The following is a 22,244-nucleotide window of genomic DNA, read 5'->3' as shown; positions in this document are numbered from 1 at the left end:
ACTTTTGAGACCTCTCTCGGCCCCCACTGCTCGTCTGGAGAGATGAGAGTGTCTGGGACACAATGTCAAATCTCAAAAGGTCAAAAAGACATCAAATACCACTAATGGATGAAAGGCAGTGCAATTACTGCTTTATTCCCCCCATTTGATCTCCCATCAAAACTATTATTCCGGGAACCCCTGTCTGTCTGTGTGCGTCGATCATCTCGAGAACCGGCGACTGGAGGAAGAAGAAATCTTGCAGGTGTTTTGCTCAAGACCCGGTGACATTTACATTGACATTAAGTAATTTCGCAGACTCTCTTATCCAGAGGGACTTACAGTAGGTACAGGGACATTCCCCCCAAGACAAGTAGGATAAGGTGCCTTGCCCATGGACACATCGTAATTGGCAGAGCCGGAAATTGAACCGGTAACCTTCTGATTAATAGCCCGATTCCCTAACCGCTCACCAATCTGACATGCATGACGTGATTTGACTGAGCGGTTTGCATTCGTAAGAAAAGAAATAGCCCTGTATATATATGAACTCATATCGGTGCCATGTTGAGCAGCACTTAGCGATGGTGCCACGGACTTCCCCAGCCGCCATGGGGCGCAGGACGAGAACACTGTTCAGCAACATGCACAGTGTTTTTCGGCCGAGCCGTTCGCCTTGCTTTAAACTCCTCACGTCCCGATTATCGACGTGCATTCTTACGGGGGGGAAACACGGAGCACCGGCCTACATGCAAAAACCCTGCCTGCGTCGCCAAACTCGTCCTTCGTAAGCGAACGCACATGAACTCCCAATTGCGTTGACACCGAACCAACTAACCGGCATTTTAATCGCCGGTGGCATCACGGGCACATGGATCAGGGGCATCACGGGCACAGGGATCTGGGGCATCACGAGTATGGGCACTGGTTACCATGCCAGTGTGACCTTTTCAGCTTCATACGTAGCTAACGAGACACACCGCAAAGTGTGACGTTATTACAGGAATATCAAACGGCAACACATGGGAAATGGGCGTTCGCACTGCACTTTAACAAGCTTCTGAATTTCGCCCCCCCCCCCCAGGCACCAGGGGGAAAGGGGGTATTCCTAGACAGGAACAGGCCTGTAGCCGTTTCTATACAGCCACCCACCTCTCTGTAACTTGACAGTCTTATCTCACCCTGTTTGGACAATGGGAAGTGTTAGCCTGTTTAGTAACTGTTTGAGTTCAGGGAGTCATTTTCCCTGCCCCTTGTCTGTTCCCCGGCCTACCTGACGTGCTGTTTGAGGTGGCTGGACTTCTTGTAAGCTTTGCTGCAGTAGAGGCACTTGTAGGGCCGGTCGCTGTCCACCATGTCCAGGTAGTGCTGCAGAGACAGACGGGGATTCTGGGACTGGATCAGACCTGGGGAGGAGGAGGAGGAGCAGGGAAGGAGTGAGTAATGAGAATCAAGAGTCCGGAAGCAAAAACGCAGTTCTGTGCATGGCTACGTCTAGTTGTGTGTGTGTGTGTGGGCCTGCTTCATGCACGCTCTCACCGAGGTCGGTGATGAGAATGGGCTCCTGCAGGGGTATGTCCGGCAGGGGCAGGTTGCTCTTGGACACCTTGGCCTTGTGCGTCTTGCGGGGGAACTTGTGCTTCCTCTGCTGCAGGCTCTTGAAGTGCGAGGCGATGTGCGTCTTCCTGTGGCCCGACGTGCGGAAGATCTTCTCACAGTGCGGGCACGGGAAGGGACGCACTCCTGCGGGGGACAGGTGACAGCATTTGAAAGACGAGGGCAAAAACTCTTGTGTTTCTAAATGCTCCTTGGCTGAGTGGAAAAAAACGAACGCCATTTGTAAAGGCAAGGTGTGTGAACAACAACATTGTTTGGGGGGGAGGAGGGGGGGGGGATAAACAGTGTCCCTAATGCAACACTTTCATCTGAGAAGATTCTAAAAGCTACAGCAAACAGCCCAGAAAAAAGAAGACCCAGAGAGTTTTCTTACATAATCATAATTACATAAATGCCTAACCTGAATACACAGAGGGAGCCTACGTTAACCAACACTGGGCGCACTTAATGGGGAAAACTCACAGACAATTAATGCCTTATCATCTCCCAAAAGCATTGAAAAGCCTTTAAACAAAGCCTGGTTATAGCACACAGAAGGACAGACACTGCCTGAATAACGAGCTGGGGTGTGGAGACATCTCCACTGCCTACACTCCGATAATTAACTGTGATTTTGGAGCTCTGTAAACAGCCTACTTTAGCATGGATCTCTCCCACCTGCAGAGTTGAGCTAATTAACCTCCACAATGTTGATTATGCTAATCCATCTTTAGTTTGCTCGAATGGCATTGGGAAGTCGTATTGGGTTGAACTTTTGTCTCGTGTAATCGCTCATGTAAATACACCCTGCACTCGTGGGCGATGGCTGCTGGTGTCAGGGGTCTGGTCTGACTGTAGTCAGTCAGGGGTCTGGTCTGACTGTAGTCAGTCAGGGGTCTGGTCTGACTGTAGTCAGTCTGGGGTCTGGTCTGACTGTAGTCAGTCAGGGGTCTGGTCTGACTGTAGTCAGTCAAGGGTCTGATCTGTAGTCAGTCAAGGGTCTGATCTGTAGTCAGTCGGGGTCTGATCTGTAGTCAGTCAAGGGTCTGATCTGTAGTCAGTCTGGGGTCTGATCTGTAGTCAGTCAAGGGTCTGATCTGTAGTCAGTCGGGGTCTGATCTGTAGTCAGTCAAGGGTCTGATCTGTAGTCAGTCAAGGGTCTGACTGTACTTAGTCTGGGGTCTGAACTGTAGTTAGTCGGGGTCTGACTGTACTTAGTCTGGGGTCTGAACTGTAGTTAGTCGGGGTCTGACTGTACTTAGTCTGGGGTCTGACTGTAGTCAGTCGGGGTCTGACTGTACTTAGTCTGGGGTCTGAACTGTAGTTAGTCGGGGTCTGACTGTACTTAGTCTGGGGTCTGAACTGTAGTTAGTCGGGGTCTGACTGTACTTAGTCTGGGGTCTGAACTGTAGTTAGTCGGGGTCTGACTGTACTTAGTCTGGGGTCTGACTGTAGTCAGTCGGGGTCTGACTGTACTTAGTCTGGGGTCTGAACTGTAGTTAGTCGGGGTCTGACTGTACTCAGTCAGGGGTCTGACTGTAGTCAATCAGTCCAGGGTTTGACTGTAGACAGTCAGGGGTCTAACTGTAGTAAGAGTAGTTGTACTTCCACTAAGTCTGCAGTCTCACCTGTGTGCAGTCTCATGTGGACCTTCATGCTGCCCGAGGTGGAGAAGCACTTGAGGCAGAACGGGCACTTGAAGGCCTTGATGCCCAAGTGGGTCTTCATGTGGGCCGTCAGGGTGCTCTTCACCGCAAACGCCCTGAAGCACTGCTTGCACTTGAAGGGCTTCTCGTGGGTGTGGATGCGGATGTGGCGCACAAGGTCGCTGGGCTTCCGGAACTCCTTGGAGCAGTAGGGGCAACAATGCCAGCGCACGCCATTCTCCTCTCTGATGGAGCCTGGAGATGGGGGGGGGGGGGGGGGGGGGGGGGGGGCGGGCGGGGAGGAGTTGGAGGACAGGTCAAATACGGAAGAGGGTACAGATAGGAGAGAAAGAGAATGATAAAAGGAAATGGAACAGGTCAGGGGTGCTGGCGGAGAACCAACATGGCGTCTGTCCTAGACAGCTGTGCCCGTACCTGGCATCTGAACAGGCTTCTTGAAAATGTTCCTTTTTTCCTTCTTGGCAGATTTCTCCTGGCCGGGCAGCTTCTTGCCGTCCGAGACAGCGCCCCCGGTGGCGTGGCTCTGGCCGCTCTGAGACTGGACCACGCTGAGCCCGCTGTTCTCCAGGGCTTGCTGTGGACACGTGACAGCATACGTATGTTTAACACGGGACGCGTGTGGGGACAGGCCGTCATTGACACAAGATCATATACCTTGTGGGTGTTCTTAAAGTCCTGTGATTGGTGTTGTCAATCCTTAACGATTGACGACAACTCCTTGAACAAGCCTCAGATTGGTAGAGTAATGTCGGCAACTGGACTGATTTTGGTTGGATGTATGAATACATCAGGTATGTGGGGGGGGGGGGGAGGTGTCAACCCACTAATGAGGATAAAAGTACAAAAGTGGATGGGGAAAACTTTTAAATGGAAACACACAACAACAAAACGCTGTCCCGGATGTAAGTGGTGAATTAGGGCCCATTGTGTGTGAGTGAATAAAGCAGCAGTCTTTATCTGAGAGGCCGATCATCTGAGGTGACCTCTCTGGGGTCAGGCCATGCTCTCTCCTACTCTCTGGGTATTTTAGCGAGGAACTGGGAGGAACATAATAGAGGATATGTAATTTAATGAAGACAAAACGTAGCCTCTTTTGTGCAAGACCCCCCCCCCACCCCCACCCCCTAATTCCTATTTCACAGTTTAGAAATGAGCAAACCTATTCACACCATGGAGACACCACAAATCTATTTCAATCATTCCCACACTCCTTCCTGTTTGTGAACACATAAATGGTTCATTTGATGTGTGTGTGTCTGTGTATTGTTAGTAGGGAAGGGAATCGGCAGGGACCTCCCGATACGATACTTAGGTGGCGATGTATCGCTCATGTATCGCGATTCTGTGGGTATTGTGATTCTGTATTACGATTTCTTTTGGTTATTTCTTTTTAAACACTGGACCATGGAATACAGTTGAATCATACCTTCAAATAAAACAAATAGTCAAATTCACTTAGAGCTTAAAGTTTTAATTCCTAAATATAAACATTAACTTAATGACTGCTGGGCAGCCAATAGAAAAAATAAAAATAAAATGTGCCCTATTATTTTATAGCCCCTGTAAACTGCACAAAAACTTAGGCTACTTTTAAACAATAAATAAAAGGTAAATTAAATATAACAAATAAAAGTTTACTTAAAATATTAACAAAACAAAAAACTAGGCTTTGCAAAGCTAGTGTTTTGGTATGTTCAGATTCTTGTGCAAAAACAAGAGCTGGTGTGAGGTTGCTCCTCTGGGCAGTAACGACGTCCCCTGCAGTAGAGAACCCACTTTCGGCAGACACACTTGTGCCTGGTACACACAAGTACCGCTTGGCCAGGAGAGGGTATTCTGAGTGATGACCTTTCCACCAGTCCATGGTCTGTGACTAAAGCTGGCTCTTTCTCGGTAATGCCCCATTCCTCAGCTACGTTATTAAGTAGTTCTGCCATGTTTGCCCCGGTGTGGCTGTCGTGCAAAGCCCTAGTCTGGAGAACGTGAGAGGACATACACCATTCATCAGTTATGTGATGGGCTGTTACTGTTACATATGACTCAGTGGCCCTCAACGTCCATGCATCGCACGTCAGAGCAACTCATTCAGCTTTACTCAACGATTCCTTTACTTCTATCTTGACCTCTATCCTTTACCTTCTATCTTGATTTTGGGCAGGGCTGTGTCCGAAAAGAAACGTCTTGATGGTATTGTGTACCTCGTCTCTAACGTGTAAATCATATTACGAAAACCTGTATTTTCGACCACACTAAAGGGATGAAAGACTTTGCATATAAAATGAGATATGGATTGTGTGATGCGAATAGCCTTTTCTGAACTGCTGGGAAGCTTACTGAAACATGTGTCCAGCGTTTGTTGTTTGCTGATAGCAGCTTTGACTTCACTTTTCCGTGGCATATTTTGCAGACACCATGGCTCGTGTCTATCTCATTTTTTCCCTGTAAGTTATGAAATCCAAAATTCTTCCAGACGTGTGATTTAAAATGTTTAGGTGCAGCATGAATCTCGGGCCTCACGTCTGACATGTTTGCTGTCCAACAGGTTAGCCTTTGCATAGCTCCTACGTGTGAAGCTGCGCTTCTAGCCAGAAGGAAAACATGAACGAATAGATTGCATTGCGCCATCTGTAGGATTATAAGCGCAACGTTTTTTTTCCTCGCATTGAATAAAACAATTTTAAGTAGGCTACAGACAAAATATCAATTTGGGAGGCAGCGTGGCGATTTAAAAATCGTCATTCACAAGAATCGCGATTCGTAACTGAATCGATTTTTCCCCCCATCCCTAATTGTTAGGCAACACTTGCCTGCAAGATGTCTTGGTTGATGGCGGTTTCCATTGTGATGGCCTGTTCCTGGGCCTGTGGTTGGGAACTCTCCCCGGCCACCTGCTCGGAGAGTTCCAGAAGCTGCTGGATCACGTCGGTCACCACCTCGCTGCCCTCTGACCCCGCGCCCCCCCCACACGTCTCCTCCACCTCCTGCAGGGGGGACACAGGAGGGGGGGGACAGGATGAGAGGGGGGGAACAGAGAGGTGAGACCAGAATCCTGTTATCCAGGCAGCGCTCAGAGAGCTGCTTGTTTGATGGTGAACGCTGACCTGTGTGTTAGACGGCTCGTCTATTATGGAGATGTGCATTTTGCTGATGTGGGCGTTGAGACTGCCGAGCTTCTTGAACACGCAGCTGCAGTCCATGCAAGGGAAGAGAGGCACCCCCTTAGCCTGCAAAGAGAGAGAGAGACAGACAGAGAGAGAGAGACAGAGAGAGAGACAGAGGGACAAAGAGAGAAAGAGACAGAGAGAAAGACAGAGAGAGAGACAGACAGACATAGATTGATTTAAGATAAAGCATTCATCAATTTGATTCTATTATCATTCGTAATGAAAAGGCATCCTGCAACTTTGGACTGTTAGTTCAATATTTTGAGATACTGTGTGCTGAGCATGCATTTAAAAACTAAATATATCCCTGTCTAGGCAAAAAAATATATATATAGACAGTTCAAGATGTCAGGGCCATACCGGAGAGCGTGCTGCTAGTTTTTGAGTGCACTGCAATATTCTAATGTCCCAAGGCCTCTGCACTTCGACAGCTAATTCAATAAACTCCCCATCATTTGCATTTAATACTGAGTCAATCTTTTTGCCTCATTCACCCCAAAACACAATCTTTTTTTTCCATGTCCCGCTTTTTGGAAAGCCTTGCTAATAGGACAGGCTTCCGTTCAAAACACAAGACAGGAGGGGCAACGTGTGCGTTTGAGTGAAGGCTAAACTGACCAAATTGGACTGGCCACTCGACGAGAGCCAATGTAGCCGACTTTTATTTACATGTTCCATTAGCCGGGTGTAAATTAATATCAGCTAGTGGACGCCATCACAATGGACGAGACGGGAACATGCATTCAGATGGGAACGCATAACAACCCCCTTGACCGCTATTATGTGTTGAATAAGAGGCAAATTAAACTAAGTGGCGATACGGAGGCTGTGTTAAGGCTTGATTTACACAGGCCGGACAGACACACTGCCCACAATGGTTAGTAATGCTAAGCAATGTGTTTATTTCCATGGGCCAGTTCATGGAGAACCAGGCTTGTGGTCAAAGGAAAGATCAAGACCCTGATATTTGGCAGATAGGAATTATATATTTATAAGAAAAATGCTTTTCATTGTTGACACACAACTGCTGGTGGGTCACAGGGAATTTGTTTACCCCGAATGCTAAAATGTGGAAGATTCTGGAAAAGAGATCCATTACTACGGGCCCTCTTCCTGACACACTGTCTTTCCTCGTGTGATTGGAGGGTGGGTGGGGTCATCTCTTTATGTTATTCCTCTCATCATGATGCTCAAGGCACTGGGAACTGACCTAGCTCCACCTACACACACAAACACACCACTCTGAGAGACGCTGGATCCTATTCAGCGAGCTAACCCAAACTGTCATGGCTCATTCGGTTAAAAAATGTGTTATTATATGAGCACTTTTTATTATTCATCTGGATCCTGACAATGAGGATCTGCTATAGTTAGATTCAGAGAGACTAGCTCATTAGCTTTCATTCACGGGCTGCTTTGTGAATACATGTCTGAGACTGGCAGAGGAGGAGGCGGGCTGGGGTGAGGAGGAGGTAGGGTGGGGTGAGGAAGAGCAGGGCTGGGGTGAGGAGGAGTAAACAGAATATGCTGCAGTGCAGGAGAGAGAGTTAAACAAAGTTCAATAATAAGCAGGAATTCATCTCATTCCATTTAAAGTGCACATAAAATGCTAACAAATAGTGTAGTTGTTATTATAATTAGGCTAAACTAATCAATCCAAGGAGCCATGAGGAAGAGGACAAATTAAAGTGCGGCGCGTGTATGTGAATGTTTGAGAGAGAGAAAAAGCGAGTGCGAGTCAAGACTGTCCTGTAAGGAGACGCAAAAGAGAGAGGGAAAGCGTCAGTGAAAAAGAGCAATACGTGTTTCACCAGGTGTTGTATACATGGCAGCGTAGTAGAAGGGATGAAAGACAAACAGTCAGTTGAGGTGAGTGCATGGGCAGTTTGTGTGTGTGTCCCCGCTGTTTACCTCAGAGTGGACTCTCTGTACGTGGGAGTGCAGGTTGCCCTTCTGGGAGAAGGAGGCAGGGCAGAACATGCAGAGGTGTGGCTTCTCCCCAGTATGCCTGACCATGTGGGTCTGCAGAACCACCTTCTGGTTGAAGGACTTCCCACAGTTGGGGCAAACGTAGGGTCTCTCGCCTGCAGGGAAGAGACAGACACACGCAAACAAACACAGTGAGGGGGAAAAAAATATACGAATATATATATAAAACGATCAAAACGTAACAATAGTCGATGGGAGCACACAGGTGTTTGCGGGCTTTGACTATCTGAAACGGTAGTACGATAATTCAACGCAACGTGCGGAAATCTACCACGATCCAAAGCGGTTCTTGCTTTGTGTGTGTTTCTGCTCACCGGTGTGGATGCGAATGTGCCGGACGAGTTGACTTGGCTTTTTGAAGGTCTTTCCGCAGTGCTGACAACGATTGGTGAACCCACTGCGATCTATGTTCTTTTTGTAGTTTCTGGAATTTGATGTGAATGCCCTGGGGGGTGGGGGGGGGGAATAAGCAAACCATATATAAACAAACTGACAGGAGATGAACGCAAAACGCGTTCGTGAACGTGGGTGTGTTACAGACTCCGACCTCATCTTGACATGGATCTTCATGTGCTCCTTGAGCTGTGCGGCCATCTTGAAGTCCTTGCCGCAGGTCTTGCAGGTGTAGACCTTGATGCCGGCCAGCTCCTTCCGATGCTCCTCGAGGTGGAGAGACAGCTGGCTTTGCAGGATGAACTCATCCCCGCACTCGGTGCAGATCAGGTTCTGGAGGAGCGCACGGGGGCAGGGTTGGAAGAGACGAGACAGAGGAGAAGCAGGTTTGTGAGGGTCAGGCCGTGATTCGATAGCTCATGGTGGATGCTGGACATGAGAGGTAAACTGTGCCATTTGCTTTGCTATGTCGACGTCGACAAACAAGAGTAGGTGGTTTCATGGAGAGTGGAATGATTGAGTTGATTGCTTAAGACCTGACCTCCTCTTTCTCGTGCAGCATGATGTGGGACTTGAGGCTGGCCACGCGCGAGAACCTCTTCTGACACACGGGGCAGGTGGGGTTGGAGGTTGTGTGCGTCGACTTGTGGAGGGTGAGGTTGAACTCCACGTTGAACGTCTGAGGACACTGGTCACAGCGATGAGGCTGAAGGACAGGAAGGGGGAAGAGGGTGAATGAGGCACTCTGAATGCCACAGCCTGGCTACGGCTCCAGCTCCAGGGATGGTGGGTCTGACCTTGTCGTTGGCCTGGTGTTCTCTGTGGTGCCGTTGTAGCTGGCTCTCAGTGCTGAAGCTCTGGGAACACACAGAGCACCTGATGTCCCTGGTCTCTCCATGACTGGAGCTGTCAGCCTTCTGCTCAGAGAGGTCTGCTGACATGACAGGAGAAACAAACAACTTTCAAAGAGGACAAAAGACGTGTGCTGTGGTGTATTTAAAGTTTTCCATTATTATGATTTTTTTTATTAATCTAAGATGTAAGACAAGCCTATATACACATTTCAATAGTTAACACTAAATCACTACTTGTATGCTTTAAACTTTACATCTCATTGCTAGATTTTTTATTTCCTTATTCTGTTTTCTCTCCATGTAATGTGCATGAATAATTTACAACTAAATAGCTTTAATCATGTGCTATACTAATGTATATTGTAACACATGATGAGGTCATTAATACATAGACTAATACTAGTAATCATAATGGTGCGGTATGGTTAGTTCTGTGAGATGTGAGTGTTTACATTACTAGCCATGATGACATGACCATAACAATGAATACAAGTAAGGTTTTTTTATTTGTTGTCAGACTTCCTGACACCAAATTTTCATGTGCATATCTTGGGCCATAGCTAGCTGCAATTCTAGAGTTAGCCAAACAAGGTTTACTGGCTAATTAGCCTATTAGCTAGCTAGTTAGTAGTCATGGACGGGGGATGGCGAATGATTCCCATTCAGTCTTGACAGTTAGCCAAGCTAGCTAGCTACGTTAACAACACAGCTCGCTGCAGAACTCAATATAAAAATAGCTAGGCTAGCTAACAAAGAGACGGTGGCCAGCTATACAAGTCCATTGTAGCTAACATTAGCTTAGCTTGCGCCGTCAAGCCTACACACGACGCAGAAAGCCCGTTTAAGGAGTCTAAATACTTTAAATTTGTTTGCTCTTGAAGGGACACGTTACTTCCTTAGCGTTTAGAAATGGACTGAAACTGAATAAGTAGAGCCACCAGAATGTTATTAATATCATTCCGCCTCAATCACTCCTTTCTAACACAACGCCATGGACGCCCGCAGTACTATATCCGGGGACTATATCCACAATGTTCAAGTCAGTTTATATCACATACGCAGCAGTTTGTCAGTGCAATACAAGCCTGTTCATATAGCCTGGACTCTGTATTTTTATTCGTGACATTTTGGTACTGATTACCTGCTCCGTTGGTGGTTTTATCCCTCAGTTTTCGAGGCCGGCCCCGCGGCATAGTTCCAGGTTTCAGGGCGGGTGTACTGTGAACGATTTGTGTTTCAAAATGGCTACTGCTTCATGATCAGCACCTCGCGGACAGGGAGAAAGCCGCGGACCCATGAACTCAACATAGACGGACCTGACAAAACTCCGTTCGCATCGAGAGTGATGTTTGCTTACTTAGGAGGAGGGAGACATCTAGCGCCAAGTGATGTGTATTGTGTAGAATAATAAAAATGATGTCGTTGTTTGTAATCAAAATTTATTTGCCATGAAAAATGTATTAACACTTAAATAATCTTAAATTATTGATGCTCATTTTCGGAAACTACTGACACAATTAGCCCAATAGAATATTTCAACAAGCATGATTAGGTCAGTTCTTGTGAAGACCGATGAGCTGAAGCTGATAAACTGACCAACTAACCCGGCCTGGAAACAACTCCTTTACACAGTCCGTATAAAATAGTGGTTGTGAGAAGTGCCAATGTTATTAGACCTATATTTAGGCCTATGTTAAAGTATCGGTAGGCCATTGTATCTTAGGAATCAATTGTGTCTGTATTATATTTAATGGAATAGATTAAATGAATCAGAATGTTTATAGTAAAAACATTAGATCTATATGAAAGTGTTTGACAGACCAACAACATGCATTAGCTTTTTAAACTAATAGAAAAAATCCTTCAACACAATGTCAATCATTATATGACGACAGAACATTCTGCATAGTGGAGGGAAAATGCTTAAAGTAGTTCAGAAATGCTTCAGTGATTGCGTAAATATATTTGCATACTATAACCACATGTAATTTGCTGCTAGAAGTGCCACAAGAAATGGTGCGATGAGCTGCACCATGTAGAGGCAGTAGAAGGCCCTCAGGGATGGTATGCTGGAGGGGCAGGGACTGCGTCGTCATCGCTGCCGTTCAGGAGGGCAACGTCACTAGACACAGAAGCAGCGCTGGTCACTGGGACTGGGGTGTATCCATTCTCAACCATCACCACCTGAGGTAGGGGGGAAATGAGGACATAGCCATGTGGGACAGTGACTTCCTTACACTCTCACCACCTTTCCCACTCAACCATTTGTAGGAAGGTCTCTCTCTCTCTCTCTCTCTCTCTCTCTCTCTCTCTCTCTCTCTCTCTCTCTCTCTCTCTCTCCCTCTCTCCCTCCACTTTCAGCTACGCCAGCTACGAAAGGGCACGGTAAGTGGAATTCAATGTAGCCGCAACTTCAAGACTGCTGCCGAGAGAGGGAATCTTTCAAGGTATTGGGAGTATACTTCCTACTTGTGTGGGTTAGCTTACTTAATGGAAGAAAGAATACTTTCAGTATGGCACATTTAAGGATCCAGTAAAACTTCTTTGCAGGTACCGTCTATTGGTCGTAACAATCAAGAAACACCTTTGAATCCAGAAGATCCAGGCTGCAGCTAGCTTGCCTGTGCTTTGCAAGGCATAGTCACCTATTAAACCATTTAAAGATTTCTTATTTGGGATCACTGCACTTAACCTGCAGCTGCATGTCACCAGATTATCAGAGAATTGTCAGACAGCCCTCAAACTTACAATGCTGTGCATCCCACGGCGGTGAATGGCTTTTCCAGAGAAGACGGCGCCAGAGATCGAAACACAGACTTCCACTACCGTGAGGACCAGCAGCAGGCCCCAGATCCCGCACAGCAGACTCTGAGAACACACACACACACAAACATACACGCATACAGAAGGGGAGAGAGGAGTGAGATACATGGCTCTGAATTCAAGCCTAAATATTGGTTTACAGGCTCCGCCTATGTGTAGAGATATCCTGGTATCCTGTTGGTTAGCCTATACTCACAGTCAGTTTCCAGGCCATCCACCTGCATTTCTCTCTCCATCTTGAATTGTTTTCGTCATCGTCATGTGAAATATCACAGATTCTGTCACTGGAGGCTGTAGCCAGCAGTAAACTGAGATATCCAATTCCAGCCAGACTAACAATGGCACTGATGATGTTCAGAGCCAAAGTTGCTCTAATCTGAAATCAGAAATATTAATATTTAGTCAGACTATTGGTTTGCTATAATTACTGCACATTATGTGTTGTACTTAAATAAAAGCAGAAGAATAATATAGCCTAGTTGACGCAGGTCTGCAATTAGTAGAGTCTGTTGACTCAATGTGAGACTTAAGGACCACTTAAACTGTTTAAGATAGACAATCTGCAGTACATTGGAACACAAGTTCTACATACACATATAGCTCAAGTAATTAATTCAATATGACTTTACCACAGAGTGATTAACAATTTATTCTCATCATTTGAACACAAAGAATCAACAGCACTTTTCCTGGATTAACCCATTAGCCTTTTACGCGTAGCCCCAAACACACACAAACTGTTCATACAAAACAGTGACTTACCATACCCAGACTTTTCCCTTTACGAGCAGCCACAGATAAAGATCCAGATATGACAAACTGAGGAGTAAAAGAAAGACAATTATAAGGAAGCATCCATAGGTTGAAGATAAGCAATGATGATTTCTGGACAGGATTTATGTTCATTTGGAATCCTTTAGCCTCATTTGCCTCTTTTTATGTAGGCTATTGTCCCCTCTAGCTATTTTAAATTACATATCTATGGCTCCTAAACCAAGGGGTTTTGGACAAAATGTCCTAGTATCCAAATGTTTAATGTAACTAAGCCAGTGCTCGAAGTGGGACGGTGTTGTGAGGGGGTGCCAATCCAGAGAGTCATGCATCGGGTGATACAACACCGGCACCTTTTTTCTCCACTTCAAGCAGTAACTATTGCAGTATGCCTAGAGCTGTGGGATGTACTTTGCCCTATCACCTTTAGGCCTACCTGTGCATAGGCCTACCTGATTAATAGAATTCAGATCATTTGTCTGCTACCTGTTGTAAGTGTAAAGTTTTCTGTCTTAAAATGTCAAAATAGCCCCCTTTCAGTTGATAAAAACTTACTGAAACTCCCAGGAAAAGAGGTGCCTGGATATGCAGGGTGGGAGAGATGATCCCGGTCAAGCTCACCAACACGAACAACATTCCAATGAAAATCTGTACAATCTGAAAAATAGAAGTCCATAACACCATTGTGATTTTGCGGAACTGCGTGGAACTGAAATGCCTTGAACTTTTCCACACAAGAAAGGTAGCATCAATGTCTCACCCCAAGGGATTGCGGCTCGCCGCGCAGGAATATCCTTGTCATTTCAGAAACCTTACTTGGCTCAGCAGGTGCTGAATAAGGGACTTCACGTTTAACTTGTGGTGCCGGGACAGTGATTTGGCCGCTTTCACTTTGAGAAAAGACCTGTGTGACTACCACGACTCCATTTGCGTTGGTGATGGTGGTGGACATGTCAATTGAGCAATTATTCGAACTCTAAGGTGGAGAAATTATGTACAATAACGAAAAAGAGGCGTTATTTAAGGTTTCTTTTAAAACACATTTAGTTTATGCAATTTGCAAACGCATCTCAGGTTTCTCGACGTTGTTGCATAAACTTATCTAAAAAAGAAGTCAGAATTGTAAGCATATCAGGGACCTATAGCCAACAACGCGATATTTAACAGGCTAGCACATATATTATAACAACATAACAGCACATATATTATAACAACATAACAACAAAGAGCGAAAGTAGCCTATGTAAATTCAGCCGTAGCCTACCTATTGGTAAGCAGTCACTCTTTCCAAGGTGTCGTAGTGTATAAACACGGAAATAGTCTGTTCGTTTGTTTTAGACAGACATCATTCCTTGGAGCTTTAACGGGAACGAACTTCCCCTTTGGCACGTAGTGCCGCCGCTCCCATAACGCGCACTACGCGCTGTGCATAGGGCACGAAGTCCTGAGGGGGCACCAAAAAATTGGCAACAGAAAAATCATCAGTTATTATTATCATAATGCCGATATTATTACAGTCGGCCTATATACATATTAGGCACTTTTAGGCATGTATCACAAAACAGGCAAAACGAGATATAGGCTATACAATTGCTCAAAAAACGTTGCAATGGTGCCCCCCCAATCTGCCCCTCTGATTAAACACTGGCACCCCCTTGCCCCCCCCCCCCAGTAAAATATGTCTAGAAGTGCCACTGCATACACCATAAAAAACAATTAAACAAATGGGATTACCTGTGTTTAACTACTTTAAAAAGCAAAAGTAATTTACTGTAAAGCTAACACACATCCAATAGACATCATTTTTAAAATTGTATAAAAATTGTTTGTACTAGATGATGTAAGATGGGTCAGTAAACCTTTCCACACTCTGCATCTGATTGACTGTGAGGTTTAGGCATTAGGAGTGACGATTGGTTCCAGCAGAGCCCCCCCCCCCCCCCCCCCCCCCCCCCCCCGGTTTTGATTTCAAAAAGGTGAGTGTCACCTAAAAATGAGGAGTTTGCATGCCTGTAATGAATACCAAATTTCACTGGATAACAATTACATGTATGTATTATACATTAGCACCCCTAAAAAGGGTCTGAAATTGCCACTGTACCCCACCCTATTAGGAAGGTGTGCCCTGACAGCGTGATATGATGAGTTGCTAGTGACGTGCTGTGTCTCGGAGTCTCCTGCATGAACCAACTCCGCTTGATTACAAATCAATCCATTCACACTCACTTTATTACGTTGAAACAAGCTACTGTACAACATTTTGAAGGGCATAGCCTACTGTAGGCCTCAAGTGTAGACATTCAGTGGGTCAGTAGGCCTTCAAGCAGACCTGACCTACACACACACACGCAAAGATCAATGGTTTCCTTTGGTTTCAAAAAGAAAACCAATCATTGTTTACAACACTATAATAGTGTTTGCATATTTTCGATAATGACTCGATTAACTCAATATATAATCAAAGAATGTCAAAAAAGTATTTTATTCAGTTGTATTTCCATTCATATTTATAGTATTTACATATTTTCTCCATATATTACAATGTGTTATTATTTAATTAATTCATTATTGTGCCTACATCTCCCCGGCATGTTCTGCATTGTTGCTTACATTATCAAATTGGTACGTTGTCGGTTTGACTCCAGAGACCTCGAAACTAAGACTCTCTCCCTCAGATTTGACCTGGTCACCTAATTTAAATGTTCTACGCTGGCGCCACCCATAAAGCCCTGCCAGTACAAACACGCAGACACACACTGCCAGCAGAAAGGAAACTGCAATTAGCTCACTATGATAACTCTTGGCCATTTGGGGTTCAAAACTTTCAATGATGTTGCTTCTGTGTGTTTGTGTGCCTAGGGCCTTGCCGGGGGTAGTTGAGTCTGTCTGTGTGTATGGTAAATGTGGTGTTGGCACGGGAGTGGCAGGGTTTAACACTTCTTCCCAGTTGATGTTTTCATCAACCTCATCAAGGTCCATCATGGTGTTCGCATGTTCCTGATTCATCGAGTTCTCTTGTTCTGATGATGTCTTACTTTGAATGTTGTCACTTGAAGTGGTCCGTTTTTGGACAGGCTGTAAGGCAAAGCTATGTGGAGAGGCACTCAGGCTCACAATGTAGTTTGCTATGGTCTCCTGGAAGCCCCTCTCCACAGACACACAGTGGTAGGTTCCCTCAGTGTCATAGTTGGCCCAGAAGACAAGACTCCCTTCCCTGGACTGGATGAAGAGATCCTTCGGCAGAGTGTCCCATTTGGGGGATTTCCAGATTAGGGTTGCCAGATTGGTGGGTTTGGTACAGTCCAGGCGTACTATTGCATTGATTGAGATATACATTTTCTCTACTGGTGTTGGGGACAGAAAATAAGATAACATAACAAATTCACTGACAAATCCTAGCAATGAAAGGATTATGAATTCAATATCTAGACATATCTAACATTCTTGTTGATTACTGTGTAATACGATTGCTAAATGGGAATTTACCAGGATCCGGCATTGCTCTGTTGTAGCTTCCACATTCTTTGGTCACGTTACCATGCTCTACGTCCTGACCACTGCAAACAAACAAAGAATATACAGTCCATGCTTTTTATTTATTTACGTAAACAATTGTATTTAGCAGTGTGCTGAAACGTATTTTTCTCTATGCAGTCAATTGAGGTTAAATTATGCTTTTAAATCCAGAAAATCATTGGAAAACAAATCAATCTCTTATACAAGGAAGGCAGTGGCTTGTGAAAGATGTATGATGAATCCAAACTGGGCACTCACAAATGAAGACTAGTGGACACTCTGGCACAGACTCCACTGGCATGGTCCCAGCCACAGAAGGGATCCCGTGCCAGGACACATTGGGCACAACTCGTATATAATGGACACTGGGTTACGGACACCTTTGTTACCCTTTCCGATGTGCCCACAAACACAACACCCTGTGGTGAGAAGAAACGACTGACTCCATGAGACTCAGTATGCAAAATACTGCCTTTTATCAACATGACTTGATTCAGAATGGATGAGATAAGAATCCAAACTCATTAGGGCACCTTGGCGGTAGACAGCAGGATATTAGCCATTGGCTGTGGTTGGCTGAATACTTGAATCTCCTCTATGATGTGGTGACCCCCATCCAGGAGAACGATTTTGTGGAGCCATCCAGATTCTGCTCAAGAAAATATTGAAGTATAGAAAAATACTATTTTATTGAATTACGTTCTGGTACATAATGATGACCTGCTGAAGCAGCTTCTCGCTAATATGCAGCACAAGTGAGGATGAAAATAAATCAGTTCTCTGGGGCATTGGTTAAGGCCTGTGCCAACCAAGAGTCTGGGAAGTGAGAGCTTCCTCTAACAAGCTTTTTCAGTATTGAACTGAGAAAAACAAATTGCCTGGTAAACTGTCTTGTAGCGCAGCACAGAGTCATACCACTGAGTAGGAAGAGGACTGTGTAGTGTTTGCCATTAGCCGCCTGTGTCCTCAGGACAGCGACCCTGCTGTAGTGTTGGTCAGGGGAGACAAGGACTGGAGCGCCACCTACAGGTGTCACAACGTCACTGGCCAGGAAACTTAACCTGGCCATTGTCAGAACGGAGTCGGACGCATTCCTCAAACCACACTGTAAACACAAAAAGCAAGACTGATTGTCTCTGGTGACCTAAATATATCATTATAGAGGTGTTACAAATGATCACACATTTTGCCACTGCGACACTTTGACACCGTCTCAAACTACCTCTCTATGGAGAAGTTACAAGTCTAACACAGACACCTTGCTCAAAACAGAAAAGCATCACTTAACAGCGTAATCTAAGAGATGCATCCTCACCCTGCCCAGGTTATAATTTTTTCTAGAAGGATTCCATTGATGGGATTCCTTGTTGAATTCTTTATAAATCCCATCGAACACAGCCTTAATTTTCTTAATCCCAAAGACACACACAGCAGACTTGTTGGGTGACCTTAGAGAGAGTGGGTTGACAAACAACAACAAAAAGTTAGTTTTGTTCAATTCCTCGCAAGTCTATGAAGCATTTACATATTTCAAGTGAGATATTTCTAATGATGATCTTACCACTGGGATGTGAAGAGGCCATAGAACAGCATTTGGGTTGAAGCGCCCTCTGCTGGCTGGAGGCGGGCTATGTCCTGGATTAGGCCGAAGGGCAGATCTTTTGGAGGTTGACAAAGCAGTTGGGCTTTTGCAAAGGAAGTCCAGCTTTTTTGGAGGGTTCTTATCCCACCAATGTCACCCTTGAATGCAACAAATTATGTTCATCACAAGATGACGATGCAGGATACAGACAACATTTGCAAATGCCTTTGGATTTTCATCACAATCAGTTCAACATTTTGAGACCAGAAATCCACTAGCAATGTTGGAATGTTATTAGAGAGTTGAAAGTCAGTTATATTCTTTACTCTGATTAAAAACTTTAAGTACATCTGAAACTCATTTGTGGAACTTTGTTAGAACTAAACCCTTTTCTCACCTCGGATTTTAGAATCTCGGAATAGAGAAGTTGTCTACTGTCTAAAATGAGAAGTTGTCTAAAATGAGGGCAAACTCTTCTAATTCACAGTCTTCTGGGTAGTGGATAGGAAATATTGAAAGAATTCAGTCATTGGGAAACTCCAGTTTCTCACCTTGCAAACCTGGGCCACACGTGAGACTCTGAGCTCATCGGGGAAGCTGTACTCCTTTCCCACTTCGCTGAAGAAAAAGTAAACCTTTCTGTCTGCGGGATCTGTTGAGGCGCCAACAAACGTCGGTTCTGAAATTGAGGAACCGATACAGGCATTTTAGAAACTGGGGTAAATGTTTGAGTGTTATTACACAAATTAAAGAAGGAAGAATTGTTTTGTTTTTGTTATGACGTCTCACTGATAAGGGTACAACCATGAGGACAAATATGAAATGGTGTGTTGACATTTCTGTGTGGATAATCGTTCAACTGAATGTGCCAAGAGAAAATATGGTTAAAGTCCTACTAATACTGTATCTGCAGGACTATACTCTCTGGCCAATGACGTTAACACTTTCAGACAATCAACAAATTGACATTTAACTGTCTTTCAAAGGTACCAAGCCAGGCGCTGAGTTCCCAAACTGAACACTTACCATCCAACAAATTTATTGAGGTATCCTTATCCAGGTTAACATCTGGACGACCGTCCTTACTGAGATGGCGGGAAATTACAGCCTTTTTACCCCAGAAATCCGAGGTGGTCCCAGTGAAAAGCTCACCGTCTGCCCATGAAACCATTTTGATGTGAAAAATGAGATCCATGTATATTAATGCCAGAGGTGAAACTGTTGCTGTAAATATCACAATGGGATGTGGGAAAAACATTTAAACCTGTGCACTTTGTACTTCGGCATATTATTCATTAGTTGCCTCACCAATTGTAATGGCTGTGCTTCTTTGGAACGGGTTGAAAGGGCATCGTCCTTTGGCCTCGACATTAGAATTGCTTGGGTCTTTGACCATAGTGAGACTGTCTTTAACCTGACAAAGAGACAGAGTAAAAGATGGACAGAGAAAGAAAAAAATGGGTGAGAAAAATAGAGAGGAAGGAAGAGATGAATCGATGCAGGGAATCTGAATATAATATAAACATGGACGGACCTAAGGGGGATCGGAGATGACCCAAACAAGTGTTTAGCATTGGGGGGGGGTGGATTCTTACAATGTATGTGTCATGCGGATTGTAGGCATAGCTTCCACAGGCATACAAGTGGGTGGCGTTGATATGCTGCAACACCCGGACCAGGTTTTGACAGTGTAGCTGAAAGGTTCACAAAGCAAGAAGATACCTAGCACTTCACTTGTCATGGCTTTGAAACCATCTTTTGAAAACAGCAGTGTGTTTTAATTGTAGTATGTGTTGCTCTTCACTTTTGGTACTTTACAAAAAAAAAATTGAAAGTACCTCAGTCCTGGCTTTCTGGTAACACACTTTAAGATCTTCAGGGGTTGGCTTCCATTCCATCTGCGAGGAAAAAGTGTACATGCTTAAATATAGAATACCGAATAAAGTGAATAACCTGGTCCAGTCATAGTATTGTGTTTGGTGTGTTCATGGTGTGCCGTGTGTCTGTAGCTACTGCCCACCTTGGTTTTCATGGTAAAGACACCAGGCTGACTGACATCCAGTGACAGCACGGCATCTCTGGCTCCCACAAAGAGAGTGGACTCATCGTTGCTAAGCAACAAAGTGACGGCGTTACTGACGTCTTGTATTTGGAAGTGCTGAAGGGGTCTGTTTGGACTTCCTGCACAGGAAAAAGTGTCCATTTAACTGAAAGAAACGTTGAAATCATGGCTGTTGTTCTCTAATGTGCAGTAAACACATTTAGACAATGTGAGGGTTACAGACAGTGTACATTCTCATCCATCACCTCAAGGTAGGTCCTAGAGATGCAAAGCGATGAATAGAACAAATATGAGAGCAGTATGTCAATAGCACAGCGGCACATTCTAAAGTGTGATGTCTATAAAGATTCAACCAAGTATCAACTCTTGATGTCTGAACGCCGTTGGGTTATAAATATCCCAGGGACTCTTACAGAGTACAGACTTTGTGGTCAAATCTTCCAGCAGCATGGTGTGCCTTCATGCACAGTACATGGGTAAAAAAAACACCCTCTGCCCGAGCTAACCACAATTCTTGTGCCTTAATGTGTCTTATGCCATGCTTATGCATTGTCTTTGACATTTACAGGAAGAAGTATGCTGTGAAACTAGTCACAACAGTGTTGAGAAAAGATTTCGCAATTTTGGTTCACATTACATTACAGATTTAGAGTGTAAAAGCTATATTATCATGTTTCGATTTTGTTAAAAGGATAATTTCAGTTCATGATGAATGAATGTGCCATGAACATTGGTGCAAGTTATGGTTTCATGAAGGTGTTTTTAATACTTATGAAGACTATGTTTAAACAGTATTTCTTCCCCACCTACCTCACTCTTTTCTTTTTCAAGATGCTGCAACTCCAGGTTTGAGCAACAAGATGTCAACATTTATGGTCTTTCTCCCAAATAAGGAATACAAAATGCACAGCCAAAAATGCATTGCCAATATCCAATATTCAAGAAAAAGTACAGATGTTCTCTTAAAAAAGCTATCACAAATCTAAAGTTGATCTTTTTTTGTTATGAATGACAAGTAGGGTCAATCCTATAGAGCTAAATAAAGCAAGTTTGCGAGTAACATGATTAACACAAGCCATCAGCCAAGACAATATATTTATTTTTCTCACCCCAAAACCTTTGGATATTACAGGTATACCTACTCACCAAGAGGAAAGGAGATCCGTGGGGTTGCCAGACCTGAAGACAGAGTCAGGAGATGCCCCAGTGCAGTGCAGAGAACCCAGATCTGGCAACCACATGCCATGGCAAGGATGGAGAGCTTCTTCATGAGCAGGAGTTTGTCTATAGGATACCTGGATGAAGACTGTGCTATGTTCAATTGTTTGCTCACACTTACAGAAAGAAGAGCTTTGAGACAGCTTGTGGCTCTTCAAACACACTTCAACAGTAGACACACATACATGAAAGATGGAAACTTCCTCTCAGCTGTGGTTGTTCGGTTATCTCGGAACTTAAAAGGAAGTGTGGGGGGAGGGTGGAAGTGAGTCAGGTCAGCAACTCTTAACTCTTATTGCAAGTCGTCCATTGCTTTTTTGAGTGTATAGTTAGGTATGGGAGTGGGCAGTCAAACTTGTTTTACAGGTTATCACATTTGGACACAAAGAGCAAAGTAATTAATCAAAATAAGTTGTAAATTATAAATGTATCGCTACATTATTTGTGGTGATGATGTCATGGACATTATCTCTCAGAACTCTGAGAAAAAGACATAACTGTTCAGGCATCACTCATTATACCTTCTATTTTGGTTTATTTCAGTGTCAGACATTAAGGAATTTTTAGATATGAGTAAACACACTCATACAAGGTTAGTTCAATATAATTTTTTTGTCAGCTAATCACTGA

At 44.5% G+C, this 22,244-nt stretch overlaps 2 protein-coding genes across 5 annotated transcripts in view; both read right to left on the bottom strand.

Moving 5' to 3' along the window:
* LOC124488623 (zinc finger protein 236-like) overlaps positions 1-14,660 on the bottom strand; it is a 31,639-nt gene extending 16,979 nt beyond the window's left edge. The window contains exons 1-18 of one of the 3 annotated variants that reach the window (XM_047051335.1): positions 14,501-14,660; positions 13,997-14,212; positions 13,792-13,893; positions 13,228-13,284; positions 12,662-12,841; positions 12,391-12,510; positions 10,784-11,826; positions 9,586-9,722; positions 9,330-9,494; positions 8,943-9,121; positions 8,710-8,840; positions 8,318-8,490; positions 6,344-6,466; positions 6,050-6,223; positions 3,657-3,816; positions 3,204-3,476; positions 1,519-1,722; positions 1,253-1,385 (exon numbers count right to left, since the gene is read on the bottom strand). In XM_047051335.1, the coding sequence (XP_046907291.1) occupies positions 1,253-1,385; positions 1,519-1,722; positions 3,204-3,476; positions 3,657-3,816; positions 6,050-6,223; positions 6,344-6,466; positions 8,318-8,490; positions 8,710-8,840; positions 8,943-9,121; positions 9,330-9,494; positions 9,586-9,722; positions 10,784-10,835 (1,904 nt within the window). In that variant the 5' untranslated portion in view covers positions 10,836-11,826; positions 12,391-12,510; positions 12,662-12,841; ... (2 more) ...; positions 13,997-14,212; positions 14,501-14,660. The remainder of the gene's footprint in view (positions 1-1,252; positions 1,386-1,518; positions 1,723-3,203; positions 3,477-3,656; positions 3,817-6,049; positions 6,224-6,343; positions 6,467-8,317; positions 8,491-8,709; positions 8,841-8,942; positions 9,122-9,329; positions 9,495-9,585; positions 9,723-10,783; positions 11,827-12,390; positions 12,511-12,661; positions 12,842-13,227; positions 13,285-13,791; positions 13,894-13,996; positions 14,213-14,500) is intronic. The other 2 variants (XM_047051337.1, XM_047051336.1) reach the window with 2 other exon arrangements.
* Positions 14,661-15,700: 1,040 nt separating this feature from the next.
* On the bottom strand, positions 15,701-21,999 carry LOC124488626 (semaphorin-4A-like). 2 transcript variants are annotated; one of them, XM_047051343.1, is made up of 14 exons: positions 21,543-21,999; positions 20,355-20,515; positions 20,173-20,232; positions 19,930-20,028; positions 19,643-19,748; positions 19,361-19,489; positions 18,886-19,013; positions 18,314-18,492; positions 18,068-18,200; positions 17,668-17,857; positions 17,286-17,401; positions 17,011-17,171; positions 16,723-16,793; positions 15,701-16,577 (listed from the first exon to the last, which is right to left on the bottom strand). In XM_047051343.1, exons 1-14 carry the CDS (start codon positions 21,664-21,666, stop codon positions 15,811-15,813), a joined length of 2,424 nt encoding a protein of 807 aa, XP_046907299.1. In that variant the 5' UTR covers positions 21,667-21,999; the 3' UTR covers positions 15,701-15,810. The 2 variants fall into 2 exon arrangements, with proteins under 2 accessions (XP_046907299.1, XP_046907298.1); XM_047051342.1 differs by having other exon boundaries at positions 15,701-16,580; positions 21,543-21,996.
* Positions 22,000-22,244: the final 245 nt, after the last annotated feature.

Source organism: Hypomesus transpacificus, unplaced genomic scaffold (assembly GCF_021917145.1).
Source record: "Hypomesus transpacificus isolate Combined female unplaced genomic scaffold, fHypTra1 scaffold_149, whole genome shotgun sequence".
In the NCBI taxonomy this organism is placed as follows: Eukaryota; Metazoa; Chordata; class Actinopteri; order Osmeriformes; family Osmeridae; genus Hypomesus; species Hypomesus transpacificus.
The sequence above is the reverse complement of the archived record's forward strand: the minus strand, read 5'-3'. Positions and strand labels throughout refer to the sequence as shown.